General features: G+C 55.1%; 5 protein-coding genes across 5 annotated transcripts; 4 read left to right on the top strand and 1 right to left on the bottom strand.

Moving 5' to 3' along the window:
• Window positions 1–1,623: 1,623 nt before the first annotated feature.
• CORC01_11245 (BTB/POZ domain-containing protein) lies at window positions 1,624–6,420 on the top strand (the record flags this gene model as incomplete). Its single annotated transcript, XM_022622871.1, has 1 exon — window positions 1,624–6,420. One exon carries the CDS (start codon window positions 1,624–1,626, stop codon window positions 6,418–6,420), a length of 4,797 nt encoding a protein of 1,598 aa, XP_022470635.1.
• Window positions 6,421–11,010: 4,590 nt separating this feature from the next.
• Window positions 11,011–13,937, top strand: CORC01_11244 (uncharacterized protein; the record flags this gene model as incomplete). The annotated part of the gene is made up of 2 exons (XM_022622870.1): window positions 11,011–11,397; window positions 11,469–13,937. The coding sequence occupies 2 exons, from the start codon at window positions 11,011–11,013 to the stop codon at window positions 13,935–13,937; spliced, it is 2,856 nt and encodes a 951-aa protein (XP_022470634.1).
• Window positions 13,938–14,130: 193 nt separating this feature from the next.
• CORC01_11243 (uncharacterized protein) lies at window positions 14,131–14,337 on the bottom strand (the record flags this gene model as incomplete). Its single annotated transcript, XM_022622869.1, has 1 exon — window positions 14,131–14,337. The coding sequence occupies one exon, from the start codon at window positions 14,335–14,337 to the stop codon at window positions 14,131–14,133; it is 207 nt and encodes a 68-aa protein (XP_022470633.1).
• A 1,672-nt stretch (window positions 14,338–16,009) lies between these two features.
• Window positions 16,010–16,345, top strand: CORC01_11242 (uncharacterized protein; the record flags this gene model as incomplete). Its single annotated transcript, XM_022622868.1, has 1 exon — window positions 16,010–16,345. A coding segment is annotated over one exon (336 nt), but the record flags the coding sequence as incomplete, so codon positions are not given.
• A 140-nt stretch (window positions 16,346–16,485) lies between these two features.
• On the top strand, window positions 16,486–18,915 carry CORC01_11241 (VHS domain-containing protein; the record flags this gene model as incomplete). Its single annotated transcript, XM_022622867.1, has 5 exons — window positions 16,486–16,528; window positions 16,602–16,762; window positions 16,849–17,628; window positions 17,685–18,054; window positions 18,113–18,915. The coding sequence occupies 5 exons, from the start codon at window positions 16,486–16,488 to the stop codon at window positions 18,913–18,915; spliced, it is 2,157 nt and encodes a 718-aa protein (XP_022470631.1).
• Between the last annotated feature and the right edge of the window lie 520 nt (window positions 18,916–19,435).

Below are 19,435 nucleotides of genomic sequence, written 5' to 3'. Positions count from 1 at the left end.
TTGAAGATTATCGTCGAAGACAGACTCGATCAACAACTGTTCTCTACCTGGACAATGATGAATAACGCACCAAGTTGTCTGTCTACACTCCAAGACCCATTTGAATATAACACTCCTATTCGGAATTCCAGGCCCGAGCAAGTTAGTTCAGGACGATGAGAATAACCACTTTCACTCACTGACACGTCCTATGCATCCAAATTCTCAAGATACCAACTCAGTTAGCTAGCTGACCGGCGTGGGTTGCCGACAACTTGAGGGCAAGCTTACCTACCTTAGCCTACGTTGTCCAGATGCCTCGGTTTCTTCTCACACACCATACAGGAGACAGTGGGCGCGACGCAAGCCTGCCGAATGAGGTACTGGTACGCGGCCCCTCGTGTGGTAGGCCGAATGCGATCCCGACGCTTACAGGGGCAGCACCGAGGCGGGGTGCAGCAGCTGGCGGGGGATAGCTAGCTCCCCACACTGACCTACCGGCATGGCTTAGATAAGCACCCAAGATAAAAGGTCGCAGCTGTTGTTCCGTTCCAAGGCTGCTGCAAGCTGGGGCAAGTTGTCCGGGGACTTGTTTCCAGGCTCTGCCCAAGTGAAGATGGATGCTTGGACATTCATATAAATTGGCGACTTCTGAAAATTCAAGTTACCCTACGTGTGAGAGAGCATCCGCGAAAGTGAATGTGAATGAATCTATTTAGGTTCCCAAGGTATTGATTAGATCACATTGTATGGCACAGAGTGACATCGACTTGATCGTATGAGCTTGATTGAGATAGGTACTCAAATGACACAGGCCAAACTACGACCTGTACCAGTGTAGGTAGTCTGGATTTGTTCACCTTGCCATCGCCGCGGCCTCTCGAGGTGATCATGTTCGGGCAAATATCCTGCAAATATCTGGACATGCCAGGACCAGGATGTCTTGCATTGTCTCCCGAGTCGCGATCCAGCGCTTTTCACTGTTGCGGCTTCAGGTGCACCACTGCAGAAAGCTAACCACCCCACATGGAGCGAGAACTTGGAAGCTTGTCTGGCCTGCAACCAGAGCACAAGCTCCGGACCAGGCGTCTGATTGGCTGCGCGATAACGGGCCAAAGTGCCTGTCACCCACGGCCCCGTGGAGCCGGGAATTCGCAGCGCGGCGGGCTCTGACGCGCACAACTGGCGACTGAGCTGAGGTGAATGAATACCTTCAATTTCCATCGCTAACCCCACCTCCGACTCACCTCCCTTCCGCAACTCCCCTCCCGCAACCTCCGATCTTGTCCAACCTTCCGTCTAAACCGACTTTTGCAACCATCGAACACAAAGCTCTCACATCCGCGACACCGCCCATAACACCAGATACTCTCGCCACTCGAGTATTACTGCTCTATCGTATTTTCAAGTTACGAGCTCAACGACCAAGTGGCAATATCGACAAACCCTTCTCTCATCTGGGGCTCTGTAGCATCGCAATATTTACCGTGCACCCTTTCGCCGCCCTCGAGCCGCATCGATTAAATACACACGATTCCGCTCTTCTCGCGCTCGGAATCGCACCTTTAAACAAGCCGTGATCCCAGAGACTCACAGCGAGGTGCTATCCTAGTGCTGGAAGGGTCCCTCACTTACCCTCTGCCCATGAGTCACCTACTTTGGAAATACTACTGGGAAAACGATGTCGACAGGTTTCGGCGTCTACTGGTTCCGGCCGGCCACACGGCACAAACCGCCACAAGGAGCCTGGGGATAGGTGCTGGACCCCTTGGGGGTAGTCCCGGACAATACGGAACCTCTCCCCGGAATGTTAAACAACGCAAATCCTCCGCCGTCGGCTTCGGTCCAGCCGGATCAAAGAACACCAACACAACTCTCGGAAAGGCTGAGATCAACAGCCGCGACCACGCTGGTCTGACAGTACTCCTCCGCGCTGCTTCCTCAACAGACTCGGCAGCCATCCTTTTCGTCCAGGCCCTGCTTGACCACCACTCGATCGATCTATATGTCCAAGACCCCGAGAGTGGCTGGAACGCTCTGCACCGAGCGCTCTACTCTGGAAATATCTCTATTGCGCGCCTGCTGCTTGAGCGAGAGCGCAAGATCTTGACGGAACAGACCTTGGGAGGCTCGATCGCCAAGGTTGGACAGTTGATAAAGACGAAAGACCGCGAGGGCAACAGCCCTTTCGATCTCTACAACTCAACCATCGCCGTTCGAATCCTGGGCGATTCTGGGAACTCTGATGACTCGGATATCGACTCGGATACAGATACTAGTTCAGATGGAGGGAAAGCGTTGATGAGATCTGTTGCCGCACTTGACGGCGCAGCGGAAGGCGAGGAAATGTTCGTTTTCGGAAGCAACCGCAACATCTCGCTTGGAGTGGGCGACGAAGACGACCGGCAGTATCCCGAGAGGATTAACCTGAAGCGCCCCGATGAACTTGTCCGCAGATTCTACCAAGAGTACCTAGAAAAGACCAAACCTGGGCCTCACGGCGTCGGCCTTCCAGAGGAAAATGTGGATTTGGAAGAGATTCCAGCCCTGATTCGCAATAGACCCTTGCGGATTCACGATGCTGTCCTTTCTAAGTTGCATACGGCTATATTAACAACTGACCCAGTTTCGAACTTGTACATCTGCGGTGTTGGCCGAGGCGGGCGACTTGGGCTGGGTGACGAAAACACTCAATATCGCTTCGTGCCGGTGCAAGGAGGTCTCGCTGAAAAGAACGTGGTGCAAGTTGCACTCGGCCAGAACCACACCCTGGCAGTCACAGACGTTGGCGAGTTGTGGACATGGGGCTCAAACAGCAATTCTCAGCTGGGATACGGCCTACCGCCGCCAGCCAGACAAGACGAAGAACCGATGAGCACGACCCCACGACAAGTATTTGGGACACTCAAGAAGGAGGTTATACTGGGCATTGCAGCATCTGCCGTGCATTCAGTAGCTCACACTTCTTCGTCACTGTTTTGCTGGGGCAAGAACCTCGGTCAGTTGGCGCTCATGGATGCGGATTCGAGATCCTTGGAAGTCCAGCAAACTCCCAGAAAAGTCGCGGCCTCGCTCTTCTCTTCCCCCATCGCCGCAGTCTCTGCTGTTGATAAAGCGACCACCGTCTTGCTGGCCGACAGTACCGTCTGTGTCTTCACGAGCTACGGTTACAATTTTGTCAAGTTTCCGTCCCCTGACGTCTTCGTAAATCACCAGTTCACTACGTCCATGTCGACAAGGTACAATTCAGCACGGAATCAAGTGAGTCGCATCACATCTGGCGGGGAGACAATTGCTGCCCTCACTACAAGAGGTGACCTCTTCACCATGGCACTGATTCACAAACCGGATGTGACTACTGCGGCTACCTCCACGACAAACCCAGCCAAGATCAAGGGTGCTGTCACGACACCACAGTGCGTGTGGAACGCTCGGAAGGACGGCGTCAAATCTGTCAGCGTTGGTGAACACGGCGCTGTGATCATCTGCACAGAATCTGGAGCTGTTTGGCGGCGTATCAAGCGGGCAAAAGCAAAAGATGCTGCCACACCGGGATCAGCAGACATCAAGAGAAAGGACTTCAAGTTCCAGCGTGTACCGAGCGTCACCAATGCCGTTGCTGTCCGGAGCTCCACGTTTGGTGCATTCGCGGCAATCCGTAAGGATTGCAATGTCATGAAGGAACAGATCAACATCAACGAGCAGTCGCTGTGGGAGGACTTTGCCTCCCTCTTCGTACTACGAGACTTCCAGGCATCGACGCCCGGCGCCGGCGATAAAGACACGATTGGATTCTGGAAGGCCGAGGATCTCAAGTATCGGATCGGGCAGCTGCCTTATGAATTTCTCAAATCCGTGGATTTGGAGCGTGACTTGCGACACTTTTTCCTGATGTACCCACACTCGGACGTTGACATGGATCTCCGTACCTCGTCGTGCCCAGACATTAAGATTCCGGTGCACTCGTGGATCTTGACGGCCCGAAGCTCTGTTCTGCGAAGCTTGCTTAGCGACTTTCGCAACGGTGGTCCAGGGGAAATTCCCCAAGTGCTCAGCCTGGAAGAGGAAGATGGCAGAACGACAATCACTGTCGATTCGGTCGACTTGCTTTCTTTAGTTAATTTGGCTGTTTACTTTTACGACGATATAGTCGTCCCGGCTTGGAATCATACTCGCCAAGCGCCCGCTCTAGCCCACAGGTATCGCCAGGTTCGGAATGAGCTCATGAAGCTTGCGACGAAGCTCAACATGATGAAATTCGAATCGGCTGTACGTCTGCAGACGACTGCGGAAAAGTCGCTAGACAAAGACTTTGCCAAAGCCATCCAGGATGTCAGGTACTTTGAGGATGCGGATGCTCTGGTTCAGCTCGACGGCGAAGAGGTACCGGTCCACAGCCGGCTGCTACGCCAGCGATGCGAGTTCTTCGAAGGCCTGTTCCATGGGCGAGCGGGCGGTATGTGGCTTGCCGGCCGTCGCGACGAATTAGACGATGAGGAGCTTGTTCGGGTGGACTTGAGTCACTGTGATCCTGAGGCATTCCAATATGTCTTGCGATACTTGTACGCTGACATCGGAACGGAGGTGTTCAATCAGACCACAGCAGCTACCATTGATGACTTCTCTGATTTGGTAATGGGCGTCATGAGTATTGCAAATGAGCTCATGCTTGATCGGTTGTCCCAGATCTGCCAGTACATCATTGCACGTTTCGCCAACACTCGAAACATCGCTCTGCTGCTGAACGAGATCAGCGCATGCTCCGTCACAGAGTTCAAAGACGCCGGACTGGAGTACATCTGTCTGCAAATGGAGGCGGTGCTAGAAAATCACTTCTTGGATGATTTGGAAGAAGATCTTTTGGAAGAGTTGAACAACATTGTTCGAGAAAACCAGCTAGCTCGCTACCCTTTCGCCAGAAGCGGTCGGGCCGAGCTCCTATTGTTTGAGAAGGATCCTGATCTGGCTCTCGACATCGACGAGGAACGCCGTCGAAGAGTGCGGGATATGGCGTTCCGGACTACGCAACGAGACGACGAAAAGAAGACCTCATCATCCTTCAAGACCAAATTTGGCAGTCTCGACGACTTGTCCGGCGCCACGTCTCCCAGTGTAGATAAATCTCGACGTAAGTCCAAGACTGGTCGCAACGAGCCTTTCAGTCCCAGCCTGAGACCGAAGGAGTCCCACGCCGATTTAATGTTCAATATGGACGACGAGGGGCCCTCTGGTCTGGGTAGCCCTACCATTTCACCCACACAGAGGGCTACCGAGGCCCAGATCCAATCCGATATGGAACGGCTGCCTTCGCTGCCTGGCCCCCGGAAAGGCACTAAAGGCCAGGGGGGATCGCCACAATATCCAGTGCAAAGCCCTCCGGTGGGTATATCCGCCCACCTCGGCATGATTCCGTCGCCAACAGACTCCCGTAGGCCGAGTGCCCCGAGGGCTGGCAGCCCGTGGGCAGCCGCAGCATTCCCAACTCAGAAGATGGACCTGCGTCGAGTTCTGACAGAAACGCCAACCGAGTCTGCATTGTCCGCCGGCATTGCTGCACAGAAGAACAAGGAGGCGTCGCCCAAGCCGGCTCAACTCAAGGTGTCGCAAAAGGAGCGGAAGAAGCAACAGCTGGTACAGGCCGCTGCACAGGCGGCTCTTGAGGCTGAGGTCTTACAGCCTAAAGCGGCCTGGGACAGGGAAGCGACCGGCAACAAACATGCGCCTTGGAAGGCAGTCACGAGCGGACCGAAGACGCCGTTGAAAGGTATCCTGGCCAAGGACTCGGCCAAACCGGCGTCACCACTGGCGGATAACCAGAACGCGAAGCCGTTGCTCTCGGTCGAGAGCACTGCGATATCATCGCCGCGGAGGGCCGCTTCGCCCGACACACGCTTCCCGGGCCAGGCCCGCATCAGCAGCTCCCCTGCCGTGGCGGGCGCCTCGACAAGTCAGACTGCATCGAAGCCCCTGGTGCCGCACTCCAAGTCCTACATCACCCCCGCGACCAAGGCCGAGCCCATTTTGGGATTGAGCATGGCAGATATCATTGGCCAACAAAAGCGGGAGCAGGAGATCGTCAAGGAAGCCGTCGCGAAAAGGTCAATGCAGGAGATTCAGCAGGAGCAAGAGTTCCAGGAGTGGTGGGACCAGGAGACACGGCGGGTACAGGAGGAAGAAGCGAGGAGGGAGACCAAGGACAAGGCGGCGAAGGAAGGCAGGGCCCAAAAGGACAGCAGACGAGGACGGCGGGGCCGAGGTGTGGCGAAGGGTAAAGCAAACGGCGGCGCTCTGGGTCAAGAACACGGCGCCGGCAATGTTGATGTCGGGGGGGGCCCAGCCAAGGCACCTAGCGGGCCGGCGAACAACCCCCGAGGGCGCAGCCACCGGGGCCGGGGAAGAGGTGGCAAAGCATCGACATCTACAGCGTCGTCTACATCGTGAACCCTTTCTTTTTTTCTATTTCGAAACTGATTTGCAGGCGTTTTACGGTGTCACGGAGCCAAACCCCAAGGTAAAGCACGTGGTTAGGTATAGTTACGTTGGGGAATCCCGGATTGGATTTTCTATACGACACGGGCGGACACTTTTGTTGTTCCAAATTGCTTTCCGCTTGGTCCAATAGACGAGAAGAGAGTTTGCTTTTAAGGCAAGACCCCGAGAGAGAGAGAGAGAGAGAGAGAGAGAGAGAAAAGAGACTTCTTCACTCCCATCCTGTACCACCACTCCCAAAGCAAACAAGTCGCACGGCTCGATTGACCGTTGTGCGCTAAAGATGGCATGTAACGAACTTGTGCTTTGATAGATGGGCGTTTTTTGCAGGGTGGATATAGTAAGGTAGGTAATACCATGTGACCGGGGGAAACGTTGCCAAGAGGGGCTACTCCGGGCCACAAGCTCCCCGCCATCGGCGAGTTTACCAGGATGCCGTGTCCGTTGATCAGGACGACTTCATGGCCCCTCGGATAGGTATGGATACAGATGTAAAAAGGGGACACGAGTGCTACTGTCGGGAGATGGGTTAGATCTGCAGACGCCGGATTGGATGCAGCGTGCCAGAAAAAGTCACCTTGGTTGCGTGGTAATCAATACTTGTTGACTAAGGTACGGACGGATACCCTAGTTTGCCTTATGTTGGACGGGTGCGGAGAGAGTGGGACCGGGCCCGAAGCATGGCCTTATCGTTATCTATAACAAGTAGCACAGATAAGATAATGGTCAACCAAAGGTGACGGTGGTGATGCTGATAAGGGGGCTGGCTAGCTGATGGATGTGCAGGTTGTTAGTTCATTAGCGATGGGTGCGATGACTCGTCCGCCCGGGCCCTGGGGAGAGGCTGCATATTACTTGGCTGCTCGATTTGGGATTGCCGCACCTGCCGCTGGGGGGAACTCGACGACAGGCAGCGAAGCGGCAAGCCAGATGAAGTAGGTCGTTCGGGGTTTGCCTACCTTGGTACCTTATACGGTGCGGGTTGGGCAGGCAGTGGACGGTGAATGGATCGGTCGGCGCGAGATGGACTTCTCGGACGGTGCCATTTATAGGAACCTACTAGAGGCTAGGTCCGGCGCGTCACAGATTCACCGCCTATGGGTAGACGAGATAAGAGAGGCGGGCGTAGACGGGGAAAAGAAAGGAAGACGGGTTGGCACTACGTCGGAGGTAGAAGAATTCCCGGGGTCAACCGAGGACCCGGGTGAGTTGAGTGCCTTAGTGCCTTAATAATGAAGAGTCGGCGGCGTGCATGCCAACTTCAGACCCTGCCATCCACCTCATCCACCTCATCTGCCTCTTCAAACTTCTCGTTGCCCTTGGTGGACTCGGGCGAGGGAAGGGTTGGCGACCTTGTTGATCTCGACGTTTACTTGATGGTTCTCAGCCGCAGGCGCGCCGGGGGTAGGGGGGGTGAGGGGGGGCACGGTGGTTTGCTAACAGTGCCCTGACCTGATAATTGTGGACAAGGGACATGTCGAGGCGATGAATCGAGCGTACCTTACAATGGTAGACAATCAATTGTGCGTGGATGGCCCGGCCTGGATGCCAGCTGTCAGCACCTAAGGCACCTGAAGTACCTGAAGTTGGATCGAACCCTAATTCTTGCCGCATTGCATTGGACGGGGGAACTTGCGCAAGGTAGGCAAGTTAGGTACTGTCTGCGATACAAGCCCAGTCGAATACAAAACAAAGAACCACCAATGCGGCGAGAGGACCGGCCTCGAGGCATGGCAGAGACGAGCAGAGCAGGCTGAAGCAAGTCTACGTACGGATACAACAAGACGCAAAATCACCCGAGGCGAGGGAAGAGTGAGTGAGTGACTTAGCAGAGCCGCCCACCATCCCTTACCTGTTACCCCGTCATTCCGCCCCCAGAACCCAGCCGTCATGCATGGGGTGGTGTTGAGGCCATTCTAAGGTCCGGGCTCGGAAGGGAGGCCGGTGGGCTTGATTGCCTGGCCACTCCATATGGTAGCAAGTGTTGGCATGACTGTAAGTGCGAGGTGCAGTCCCAGGCGCCCCAGAGACGTGCAGGTCAGCAAGACTTGATAGTACACATCCGACTGCTTTCTCGAGGGGTCGAGTGGAGGTAAGGCGACTCTGGCTGCTGTGGCTGCTGGCAGTCTGGGAGAAGAAGTTGAGCCTCCAAGTCGAGGTTAGGGTTGATTGTTGGAGATGGGCTTGGAGTTGGAGTCAGAGACGGAGTCCCTCTCTCTATACCGCAGGACGATGATGCCGACACTGACTCGGATGATAACCGGTGTCATCCTCTCTCCTGTTTCTTTCTTGTTTTCTCCGGTATCCTTTTTCCTCCCTTTATTTTCGTATTTCCTTTGCAATTATTGTCTACGGTTGCCATGGCTTGCCCAGGTCAGCTGGCGGAATCAATCAATTGAGCCCAGTGAAGCAACACAAAGACCCTGGGAGACTGGATGAAAAGCATATGCATTTCAGGAGATGAAAAGGTGGAAGAATGGGGGTATCTCAGCTGCCCTGGTCAACTCAACAAGCACGGCAGGGTAAGGTAGGTAGGCACACCGGACATGGACTTTGGAGCACATCAGTACCTCAGAGTACCTGAGGTAAGAAAATGGAAGGCAACACTCACAACACTCGTCGTCGGGCAAGGGGATGCAACTGCAAGTTGCAGCAACAAGCAACCAGCAAGTCCATACAAATACTATGCACTACAAGGCCATTTCCAGCGCCAGCAACACCTCCTCGCTAACCTCGAACTGCAGCACCTGTCCAAGCCCTGGCTCTCCCGTCCCATCCCACCCCATTCAAGTCAACCTAACGGAACGACGCATGTCTTTCCACAAACCAGCGGCCCACGGTGGTGTGTGTGTGTGTGTGTGTGTGTGTGTGAGTTGGCCCACTGCCCATCACAAATGCAGCCCCATCGCTCATCCCCCTGCTGCTCCCCCTGCTGCTCCATGCCATGCTCTGAAGCTGCCCGGCCCACGGATGCTTCCATCTTATTAGGGTGCCGGTGCAGGTGCGCTTCCGCTGCAGGACCCAGACCAGTTGGTGCCAGCCCAGCAGCTCCTCTCCTCCCTACCTACCTGCCTGGCCCTACCAGCCTGGCCCTACCACTCTTCTTCTTTCTCGCTCCCTATCGCTGGGGAGTCTCTCCAACAAGCTGCCCTGCTCCTCTCTATCTACCTTATATACGTATACCGCACCCTACCTTGCCGTACCTTATCCATACTCAGACAGCTACGACGAGAGATCCATGTCATCGGCTGCTCACTGTCTCTCCCTTCCGATCTCTCTTCATCTACCTCCCGTACCACCTCCAATCCAACTCTACTTTTCACCCTTCCTCTCTCTGTCTTTCTTCTCACCCTTCGACTAATTACCCAGACAACAATCCCTTTGTCTGTGTCTGCTTCTTGTTCTCTTTGCATCATCGGCTCTGGTCCTTGCGCCTTATCACCCTTGGCCCCCATTCTGCCGCTAAACCTCCGTCCCTTCTCTACCTTACTCAACCTTTTTTCCCCCGTCATCAATCATCGTACTACACTTTCTCTCGCCCTCGAGTCAGCATATACCGTCTGATCTTTCGGTGCCTGTTTCTTCTTCTGTGCCGTCTTTGGCCCCCCCTGCCTCTTCGTTACGAACGCATCAACAAGTATACATATACACCGCCTTGGTTGCTTCGCCTGAATTACAGCCCATTCTGCTGCCCCCCAGGTGACTCGATGACGGAAGGGTACTTGTCGACGATCACGAGGCTCAACAACCATTGAGCGGATGACACCAGCGCCGATAACCCCCGACTCGACGACCACAGGACAGCGACTCCACACATCATCGCCATCCATTATTCTCTAATTGCCTCTCTTTCCCTGGAACGTCACACCAGTCGCGCATTTTGGAGCGGCTCGTCTGCGTTGTTGTTGGAGGACGTGCTTAGGACCTTTACCTGCTTGGCGGAAGCTTCTCTCTGCTACCACCATTTCTCGCTTCGACCTGTGTACCCCCCCGTGCCGCCGTAGGCAACCGAGAGCCATGGTCGAAGCCACCGCCTAGCTTGTACATTTTCGCCCTCACCCTCGCCTTCGCCCTGCAGTTCTGCAGCTCTACCCTTTCGCGCCCTGAGCCTGTTCGTGCGTTATCGCTTCTCACCGTTTCTCGCCCGTCTCCACGTTGACATTGTCGTCGCCTTGCTCGCCGTTGCCTGCCTCGTCGCGCGCTTTTCCCAAAAGATCCCGCAGGGTCCCGCAATAACTGCTTTGTCTCCGTGCTACCGAGTTACCTTTCCTGACCAACCGATTCCCCTCGGTTCGCGCTCAAGGACTGGGGATATCGAGGTTTTGGAGTACCTATCGCAGTTGTCATGAAGCATGGATGAGCAGGTTCGGTACCACCTTGACTTCAACACCGCGAATATCCTCCCCCGCGCCGCCCAGAACTTCCTCTACGAATCCTCAACGCAGCTCATCATTATTTCCCCGAAGCCTTGCCTGATATCGGCGGCTCTATAGATCAATCTCGCCCTCGGCTTGCCCTCGGGGCCGCAACCCGCCAGACGAGATGCATCAACAGGCTCGACCCGCTCCACGGGTCTCCTCCCCCGCTTCTGCGCCCCAGACGAATCCCACAAGAACGAATAATCCGAGAGAAGCAATGCTCGGTACTCGCGAGAGAGCAAGCTCCGGAGCGTCTGGCCGTGATTCTACTGCGGCGTCGCCAACGGTCGAGAACCTGCCAGGTTCCGTGTCGGCTGATGCTGTCAAGAAGCTGGATCAGATAATTCAGGTGTGTAGGGGAGAGGTCGAAAACCGCTCCAGCCATGGTCAGCGACTAACTTCAGCTCAGAACTTTCACACCAAGGCCGCATCGTTAGTCCTGCAATCGCGTTTGAACCTCAAGCCCATATACGCGGCCCGTGGCTCTGGGAACAAGAAGCTTAACAAATGGGTAAGTGCTGGCTCGCCTGCAATATCTTGAAACATTCGCGCAACCGGTTATTAACGCCTGCGCCGCCCTAGTTCCAAATCGAGACAGAAGAGTTCGACGATTTCAAGGAGGAGCTTCGTATTTGGCGCAACTGCGGTAGCTTCGAGCATAAGCCCATGCCTCTCATTATCGAAACCTATCTCGATACATCACGTTTGACCCCTAGCCAGAGTCTAGTGATTGTGGACGAAAATGGAAAGAGATGGGATGTTATGGAAGCACTCAACTCGTCCGATTCGAGCGACGACGGCCGCTCTTTGCCCGCAAAGAGAAACACCGAGGTAATACTGGAAAGATGGCGCATTGAGCTCAAGACACTACCTACAACCGACCTTGATGACTTTGGCCCGATACTGCCAACCATTTACAAAAAGAGCATTGTCTTCTTTCGGTCTCTCTTCGTTGCAACCAGGATTCTTCCTGCTTGGAAGTTCTCTCAAACATCTGCAACGAAAGGTGTCCATCCTTCATTGGAACCCCGCTGCCGTGTCCGAACCGGCGAACCAGATACCGGTGGCCTTGACCGGCTGAGGCATCCGTTGTACGATGGCCGCCCGGATGTCGTAACCGATTACGTTTTTGGCGACTTGGAGGTACCTGTTGGTCGCTTCTATGCGTCTGTCACTTACAGGAATGAGTGTAACTTCAGGGTGGATGATTCAGAGGCGCTCTTGAGCTCGCGGTTCATGGGGGTTGATGAGAACTTCTTCAAGCCGTCACTACCTCAGCGAGCATCATCCACCCGGCGAAATGACACCGAGGTGGGTTCTCTTCCATCTCATAGAAGGAGCCGCACCCTTGCAGAAATGCACCAGACCTACGGCAGCCTCTCAACCTTTCACGGCGAGGGAGCATTGGGCACCAGTCCTATATCAGCCCTCAAGGCCGTGAAGCCCCCGGGGTCCGATACGAGCTCTCCGCCTGGATCTGCTCCAACGAGCAGCGAGCTGAACCCACCAAATTCATTACCTGTTACTGGTCTTGCAACGAGACCCTCTATGAAAGGCTTCAGTAGCAGTAGCCGACGTCCGTCTGTCTCGTTCCAGCCCTTCAAAGCTGGTTCGCTGTCTGGATCTCCCATCCCCCGAACGCTAGATTCTGAACCTCCCGCATCTCCAATCTCACGCGCAGCGGCACTTAATGCCCTTACACAACCTCGCAACCGGACGTCACTGACAGCAGGAATGCCTGCCACCCTCCGAGGTGGCCCTCTGCCGGCCGAAACAGCCGTTGTAGGCTCGCCTCGACTATCTTCGACGAGCCGGTACAGCAGCAGCTTCACTCATCGCAAAGGGCGCTTATCATTCGGCGGCGCTAGCAAAGCCGGCGATGATGAACAAGGCAGCAGCGGTCGGCAAAGCCTATCTTCGTCAGTGGCTCAGCCAGGTTCTGGTCTTCTAGCCGAGGCCAGTGGAGGCGGCAGTTCCGGATCGCTTCAAACAGATGACGATCAAATTTCAGAGTTTCTGAAGGCGCTGGACAGCAAGAAGACGCTCAAGAGCTTTGAATCAAGCAAGAAGGGTGAGGGCGCAACGAATCGGACAGTTGCCCAGCTTTCGAGGTTCCATCTCATGAAGGAGTCAAACCAGGCCCTCACAGACTCGATGACTTCGTCAATGCAAATGCAGCGCTCGTCAAGTTCATCCAGCCGACTGTTGTCGAACGTGCCTAGCATGGCCGCACCAGCGTCGGTTTCCGTCTCCTCCTCGCCAGGAAAGCCCCTCTCTCCTCACACCCCTCATACACCGGCTGTCCCTTCACGATTGAGCGAGAATTCAATCATCAACTACAACACGAGCCAGCCTAGAAGCGACCGTACCAACCCCAGCGCCGAGAACACACAGGTCCCTAGAGAGGACACGATCACTCAGGACGGTACTACTGCTATTGACATACCCATCTCTCCTAGAATCGGCACTCACCCTAGACGGTCCAGCTCGGTGGCACAGCAGAATCGCGCAATGGTTGATGACGACGATGGGGATCTTGCTTTCGCCGCCAATCGCAGCATCAGCTTGGGCGCAGAGGATCGCGAGCCGCCCACGCTTAGTATGTTGCTAGGGAGGCAGACGGAAGCAGAGTCTGCGTCTCGTCGAGCAGGAGCTTCGCTGCAGCCGACGGTAGATATTCCATCATCGGGTTCGGCAGAGATGATGAGGCAGGGTTCATCAGAAGGATCCAAACCTCCAGGTGGTCTGATGGCTGTTGCGCCATCCAGTTCACCATTTGGCAGGCGCCGGTACGCCGGCATGCCATCTACGCAAGGCCGAGGCCAGACGCCTCCCCAGTCCTCAAGAGGCAGCTTCACGGGTTCCATTGGACGGTACGGACGTGGTGAAAACGACTTGATGGACGAGGAGCCGCTCCTGTTTGATATGTCAGAGATGGATGCCCAGTCGCGGAGAAGTCTGGAGGAGGGACGCGGCGGCGGTAACATTGGTTCTGGATCTGGCAGTCGAGCCGAATTTGAACCTCGCGGTATAAGCCGAAGGGGATGGTGAGCAAAGTGCTCGCAGCGATGATGAGGGACAGTTTCCATTAACGATCTAGTTGAAGATGGTCAGGGATTGCATAAGGGCCGCAATTTTGTTAGGTTGTACTTGGGAGGAACGGCAGGAGAGCGCTTTTTTTATACTATTTTTTTTCCCCCAATGAGGCCTGAGAGGACCTGAGGGCAGGTCCGGCAGAAAGGGGTCACCGAAACGGCCTCTTTTTTATTCCCCGTCCATTCCCCGTTTTCAAGATACATATGATCGGGTCTGAGAGAGATAGGGGTTCATGGCGTTGGATGGGATCGGAATGCAAGACAATTCCAAGTGCCGGTAAAGACGGCGGGAGCACCTTGAGGTACCAAGGACATAGTACAGATACGATAGAAAATGCACAAAGACTGGCATGCATATATACACACTGCTAAGGACTATCTGCTGCCTTTGCGAGTGTGCGAAGAGTTTCTCAAGAGGGCCGAGTTGAGTCAAAGAAGCTGAGGTGAAATTCTGCGAGCATAAGCCACGAAAGCCTGGGGATAGGGAGTAGCTGTTGCCATGTTGTCCGGGCTTGTAGACGGGAGGATGCAAAGAGGGCGGGTGTCGTAATGAGCATGGCCTGATGTTGACACAGGCATCGAGGCTAATGCAAGGTGGAAAGGATTGGGGTCGTAAGAATACCTGTATACTTCAAGCAGTCACTAGCAGCGAGAGGCAGACCGGCCAACTGAGGAGGATGGAAGCTTAGAAGATGAAAAAGCATAGAGAAAAACCAACGGTGCCAGGCGTCTGGATGTAGCTTGACATCGTTGCTGGTGTTGGTTGGCTGGGTTCCCCGCAGGCTGTGGTGGTGTGGCGCATGTAAGACTGACGTTGTGGTAGGTATTGTAGGAATTTGTTTCTTATCCTGTTTTCCCTCTCTTACGGATACTCCTTTTCTATATCTATTCATACCTTACATCAAGCGGTCAGGGAAAGAAGGTCGCGAAACTAGACAAGATGCCGTCTTTGATTTCGCGGCTAGGCGGCGGTACTTGGGAAGCTTTGAAGCTCTGTGGAGAGAGAGGATATGCCGGCGATTGCAAGTAAAGAATAGCATTGCACACTCATTCTTGTACACTACATGGATAGGAAGAGCTTGTTGTGGCTCTTTTTGGGCAGCGGGTGAAGATGCTACTGGCTACCCTAAAAAGAGACTAAATGATCGCGAGAAGCCTCGGTGGGGCAAACCAGGACGCTGACCGACGACGAATAAGGCAGGTCGCAGAAAATACAGTTCATTTGAATCGACTGGTGCCATGGTCGCAATTGGGCAGGGGGAAAAGGAAGTAACAAAACAGCTAAATGCCCACGCGGTTGGTTACGCATGCCTCTACCTACCTTACCATACCTAGTACTAGGTATGTAGTTGTCGCGACTGCGGAGTGTCCAGTGAGAATTCACACATGCGGCGATGCAGCGATAGAAGATTGTTGGCTGCCTGGCCGCGGAGGAGCGAGTCCGCGTAATTCATGGGCGAGCCGCGAAACGAGCTCAGCCCCCTGCTAGATTTCACTGGGTTGATGACGACCGGCTCCCTTTTGGGCTCTCCAAGGCGCACCCGACTTCGGTGGTGGCATGGGTAGGTGACCAGCCCAGCATACTATGTGTCACTTTTTGCCTGTATTTGTATGTAAGAGATACATAGAGCATCTTCCCCTCCCCTCCCCTCCCCCACCGCATATCAAGGCACTTCCCTCGAGGAAAGCTGAGGAAAGGAAGCTTTCACTTGGGCGTGGTGGTGGTGGACTGGTGGTCCGGACCCGGTGACCACTGACGGCCCATGGCGGCCCATGGCGGCCCATGGCGGCATGGCCACCTCCCAGGTGCCAGGTTTCCCAGTGACCCTTCCCCAAGGCACCCGACCTCACCTTGCCTACCTAAATACCTTCCATGCCTAAGCGTCGGATAATTAGAAGCTGCTGATACTTACCTTACTACCTTGTTACTTTGGTTTACCGCAAAAGAGATCCGAACGAATATCCAACCTGGGGTAAAGGGCGACGAAGAGCTTGTGCGAGACAGCCACAAGATTCTGCCAGGCGTGCCTCAGCACTTACGTACCCATCACTGATTACATCAACCTTGGCGACCTTATCCATCACCTTCCTTTCCCTCGGGGTCACGCTTCGCCTCAGCACACATACACACACACACACCCGCGCAACATACCCACCGGGACGAGCCCCCAAAACACCCGCGACCTTCAAATCCGCCAACCGGGCCCCAAGACAGTCAGATCTACTCGACCAGGCCAAATCTCGAGCGCTTCCACGCCGCCGTACACGCACATTACCCATATTCAACGTTGCAACCCATCGCATTCGCCCAACCGACAACGACGACGACGACGACGACGACGACGACGACTACATTTCGCCTGACCTAATCGGCCACTCTACCCGCTCAAGGCATCTTCCTGCCGCCAACGCACCCACAATATATCCAACCACTTGAAACAAGACAGCTTCTCATTCCGCCGTCACTGTACAACATCCGCAGCGGCTCACAACTTCTACCCAACATGTTTCGAGCTGCCGCAGCTGGTCCTTTTGACGAAGGCGTCGGTACGTCTGCAGCCTTGGGATCAAACGGCATCATTGGTCAATGTCGCTAACCTGACCATCTTGCATCATCTAGCCAAGGCCACCGACGAGAACCTGACATCGGAAGACTGGGGAGCTATCATCGAGGTCTGCGACCGCGTAGGCAGCGACCAGAATGGCCCCAAGGAGGTCGTTCAGGCCATGATCAAGCGTCTCGCCCACCGCAACGCTAATGTCCAGCTCTACACCCTCGAGGTTAGTCCAACTTGTCCCCGTCTCCTTGCTGCGGCGCCCCATTGGGTTGAACCGTCACTGACCGCACCCCTTCCCCTGCGCAACAGCTCGCAAACGCCCTCAGCCAGAACTGTGGCAAGAATATGCACCGCGAGCTCTCAAGCCGAGCCTTCACCGACGCCATGTTGAAACTCGCAAACGACCGCAATACCCACACCCAGGTCAAGGCCAAGATCCTCGAGCGCATGAAGGAGTGGTCCGACATGTTTAGCAAGGACCCCGATCTCGGCATCATGTATGACGCATACTTCCGTCTCAAGCAGAACAACCCAACTTTGCAGGCCCCCTCGGCGCCCCAGAAAACTGGCCTGACCGATCTCGACCGCCAGAAGGAGGATGACGAGCTTCAGATGGCATTAAAGTTGTCGCTGCAGGAGGAGGAGAAGAAGAAGGCGCCTGCCGGGTCCAGCGCCGGTTTATCGTCTGCTTCCGCTGCCGCTGGATCCTCGACACAGGCCGCTGCACAACCCCAAACTCACGCTACACCCGTAGCTGCTGGCACGACGGCTGCTACGGTATCAAGGGTGCGAGCATTATACGATTTCGTTCCTTCCGAGCCGGGCGAGCTCGAGTTCAAGAAAGGCGATGTTATTGCAGTCCTCGAGTCGGTCTACAAAGATTGGTGGCGGGGCTCGCTCAAGGGAAAGACGGGCATTTTCCCCCTCAACTACGTTGAGAAGCTCACAGATCCGACTCCCGATGAGCTGGCACGCGAGGCACAGATGGAGGCCGAGGTGTTTGCAGAGATTAAGAATGTAGAGAAGCTGCTCACCCTCTTGAGCACGTCTAACACGGCGCCGAGAGAGGAGGACAACGAGGAGATATCCGTAAGTCCCACGGGCGCTACCTCAAACCAACCCGATGCTGACAAGCGGTCGCATAGAAGCTTTACCACCAAACGCTAGCCATCAGGCCAAAACTGATCAAGCTCATTGAGAAGTACTCACAGAAGAAGGGTCAGAGATGCTCCACTCGCTTGCCTGTGTCCCCTAGACTGACCAACCAACATGCAGACGACTTTACACAGCTGAATGAGAAGTTCATCAAGGCTCGCCGCGACTACGAGTCTCTCCTGGAATCGTCCATGTCGCACCCCCCTCAGCCTAGCTACCACCAATATGCTATGAGACCCGGTCCCGGCGGATACCCAGGCGGATCGGGGTCGGGTTACCCTCCCCAGGGTTCTCAGGGCCCCCCTCAGGGCCCTCCGCAGCAGCAGCAGGAGCAGAGATACTATACCCCAGCACCCCAAGGTGAACTACCTTGATTGCCTTCTTCCAAGCGCACCAAGTTTAACTAGTTTGTACATAGACCAACCACAATACCCCCAGTCCACGCCCTCGCCGAGTTTCCAGCGTCCGGCACAGGCAACGCCTGCTCCCTTTTACGTTGCCGGTGCAGAGGTTCCTTCAGCAAGCGGACCGCCTCACAACCAACCACAACAGTATCCCCAGCGTGACCAACGTATTCCATCCACGGGAAAGGCACAGGTGCCTCCGATCAACACCTCGCCAACACCGCCAGCCAATGCGTATTCCGCGTACACTCTGCCTCCCAATCAAAGGCCACAGAGCACATATGGCCCCCAGGAGCTGGCAACGTCTGTGTATGACTCGCCTATTGCTACCCACAACCCGAGCTCTGCTGCAACATACACATCATCCGTCTATTCACAAGACGATTACAACAACGGTAGCCCCGTCGTAGGTCACTCGATCGTCCCAGCCCCTTCGTCTTTCCAACCATCGGCACCACCAGCCGGGCAGCCTTCAAAACCACCTCAACAACCGCCGCAACATCACCAGCAGCAACAGTACCAGAGCTACCAGCCACCAGGAGCTCAGGGACAGGACAAGTACATCAGTGCCCCTACTCAGGCACCGCCGCCTGTACCGACCGGGGCAGCTCCGCCTATCCCTGGTGCCGGTCGATCTGAAGTGTTGACGCCGCCTCCCCTGCAGCCTGGCGGCCCAGCCTACGATGCCAGGAACAGTCTTCCGAGCCAGGGCCCCTCACAGCCGCAGTACAGAGCGTACGTTCCGCCAGGTGGTGCTGCCGATGGACCGAGCGCACCGCCCGCTGCGGACTACTACCGACAGAGTGGCGTTTACTAGACGCAGGGACGGGACAATAATGGCGTTGATTTCAAGGAGATGGGATGGCCAGTCAGAAGGGAGGCCATCTGGTTGTTCAATGACGTACATTCATTTCGCCGGACGGTAGCTATATCTTTAATGGCTTCTATTTATTGTGTGTGGGGAGGCATCTTGGGCATTCGCGGTCGCCGCCGGGCCACACACGTTGTGAAGTAGTTGATTGTATTAGTTGGACTGGGGGAGGCGAACGGTATTTGGAGTTGCGAAGAAGCCCATGCATAGGGCCTTGTACCCGACATGGCGGGCAGTTTGTTCATTGCGAGGAGGGCGGTGTGTGAGAACCTAGTTGATGTAGAAGGAAAGAATAAGGGAGGTAGGGTACATGAGAGGCAAAAATCTGTACACTATCTCGTCATTCGTGTCTTTCTTCCTCCTAATGTCAATTCTATATTGAACTAGTGCGATGGAGAGCGGAGGGTGCATCAATCCTCACATACTGTCTTGCATGTGAAGAAGTATTCGTCGCCGTAAAGCTAGC

The sequence above is a fragment of the Colletotrichum orchidophilum genome (assembly GCF_001831195.1).
Source record: "Colletotrichum orchidophilum strain IMI 309357 chromosome Unknown Scaffold_119.1, whole genome shotgun sequence".
NCBI lineage: Eukaryota > Fungi > Ascomycota > Sordariomycetes > Glomerellales > Glomerellaceae > Colletotrichum > Colletotrichum orchidophilum.
Note: the sequence above shows the minus strand (reverse complement) of the source record. Positions and strands in the feature narration are given on the sequence as shown.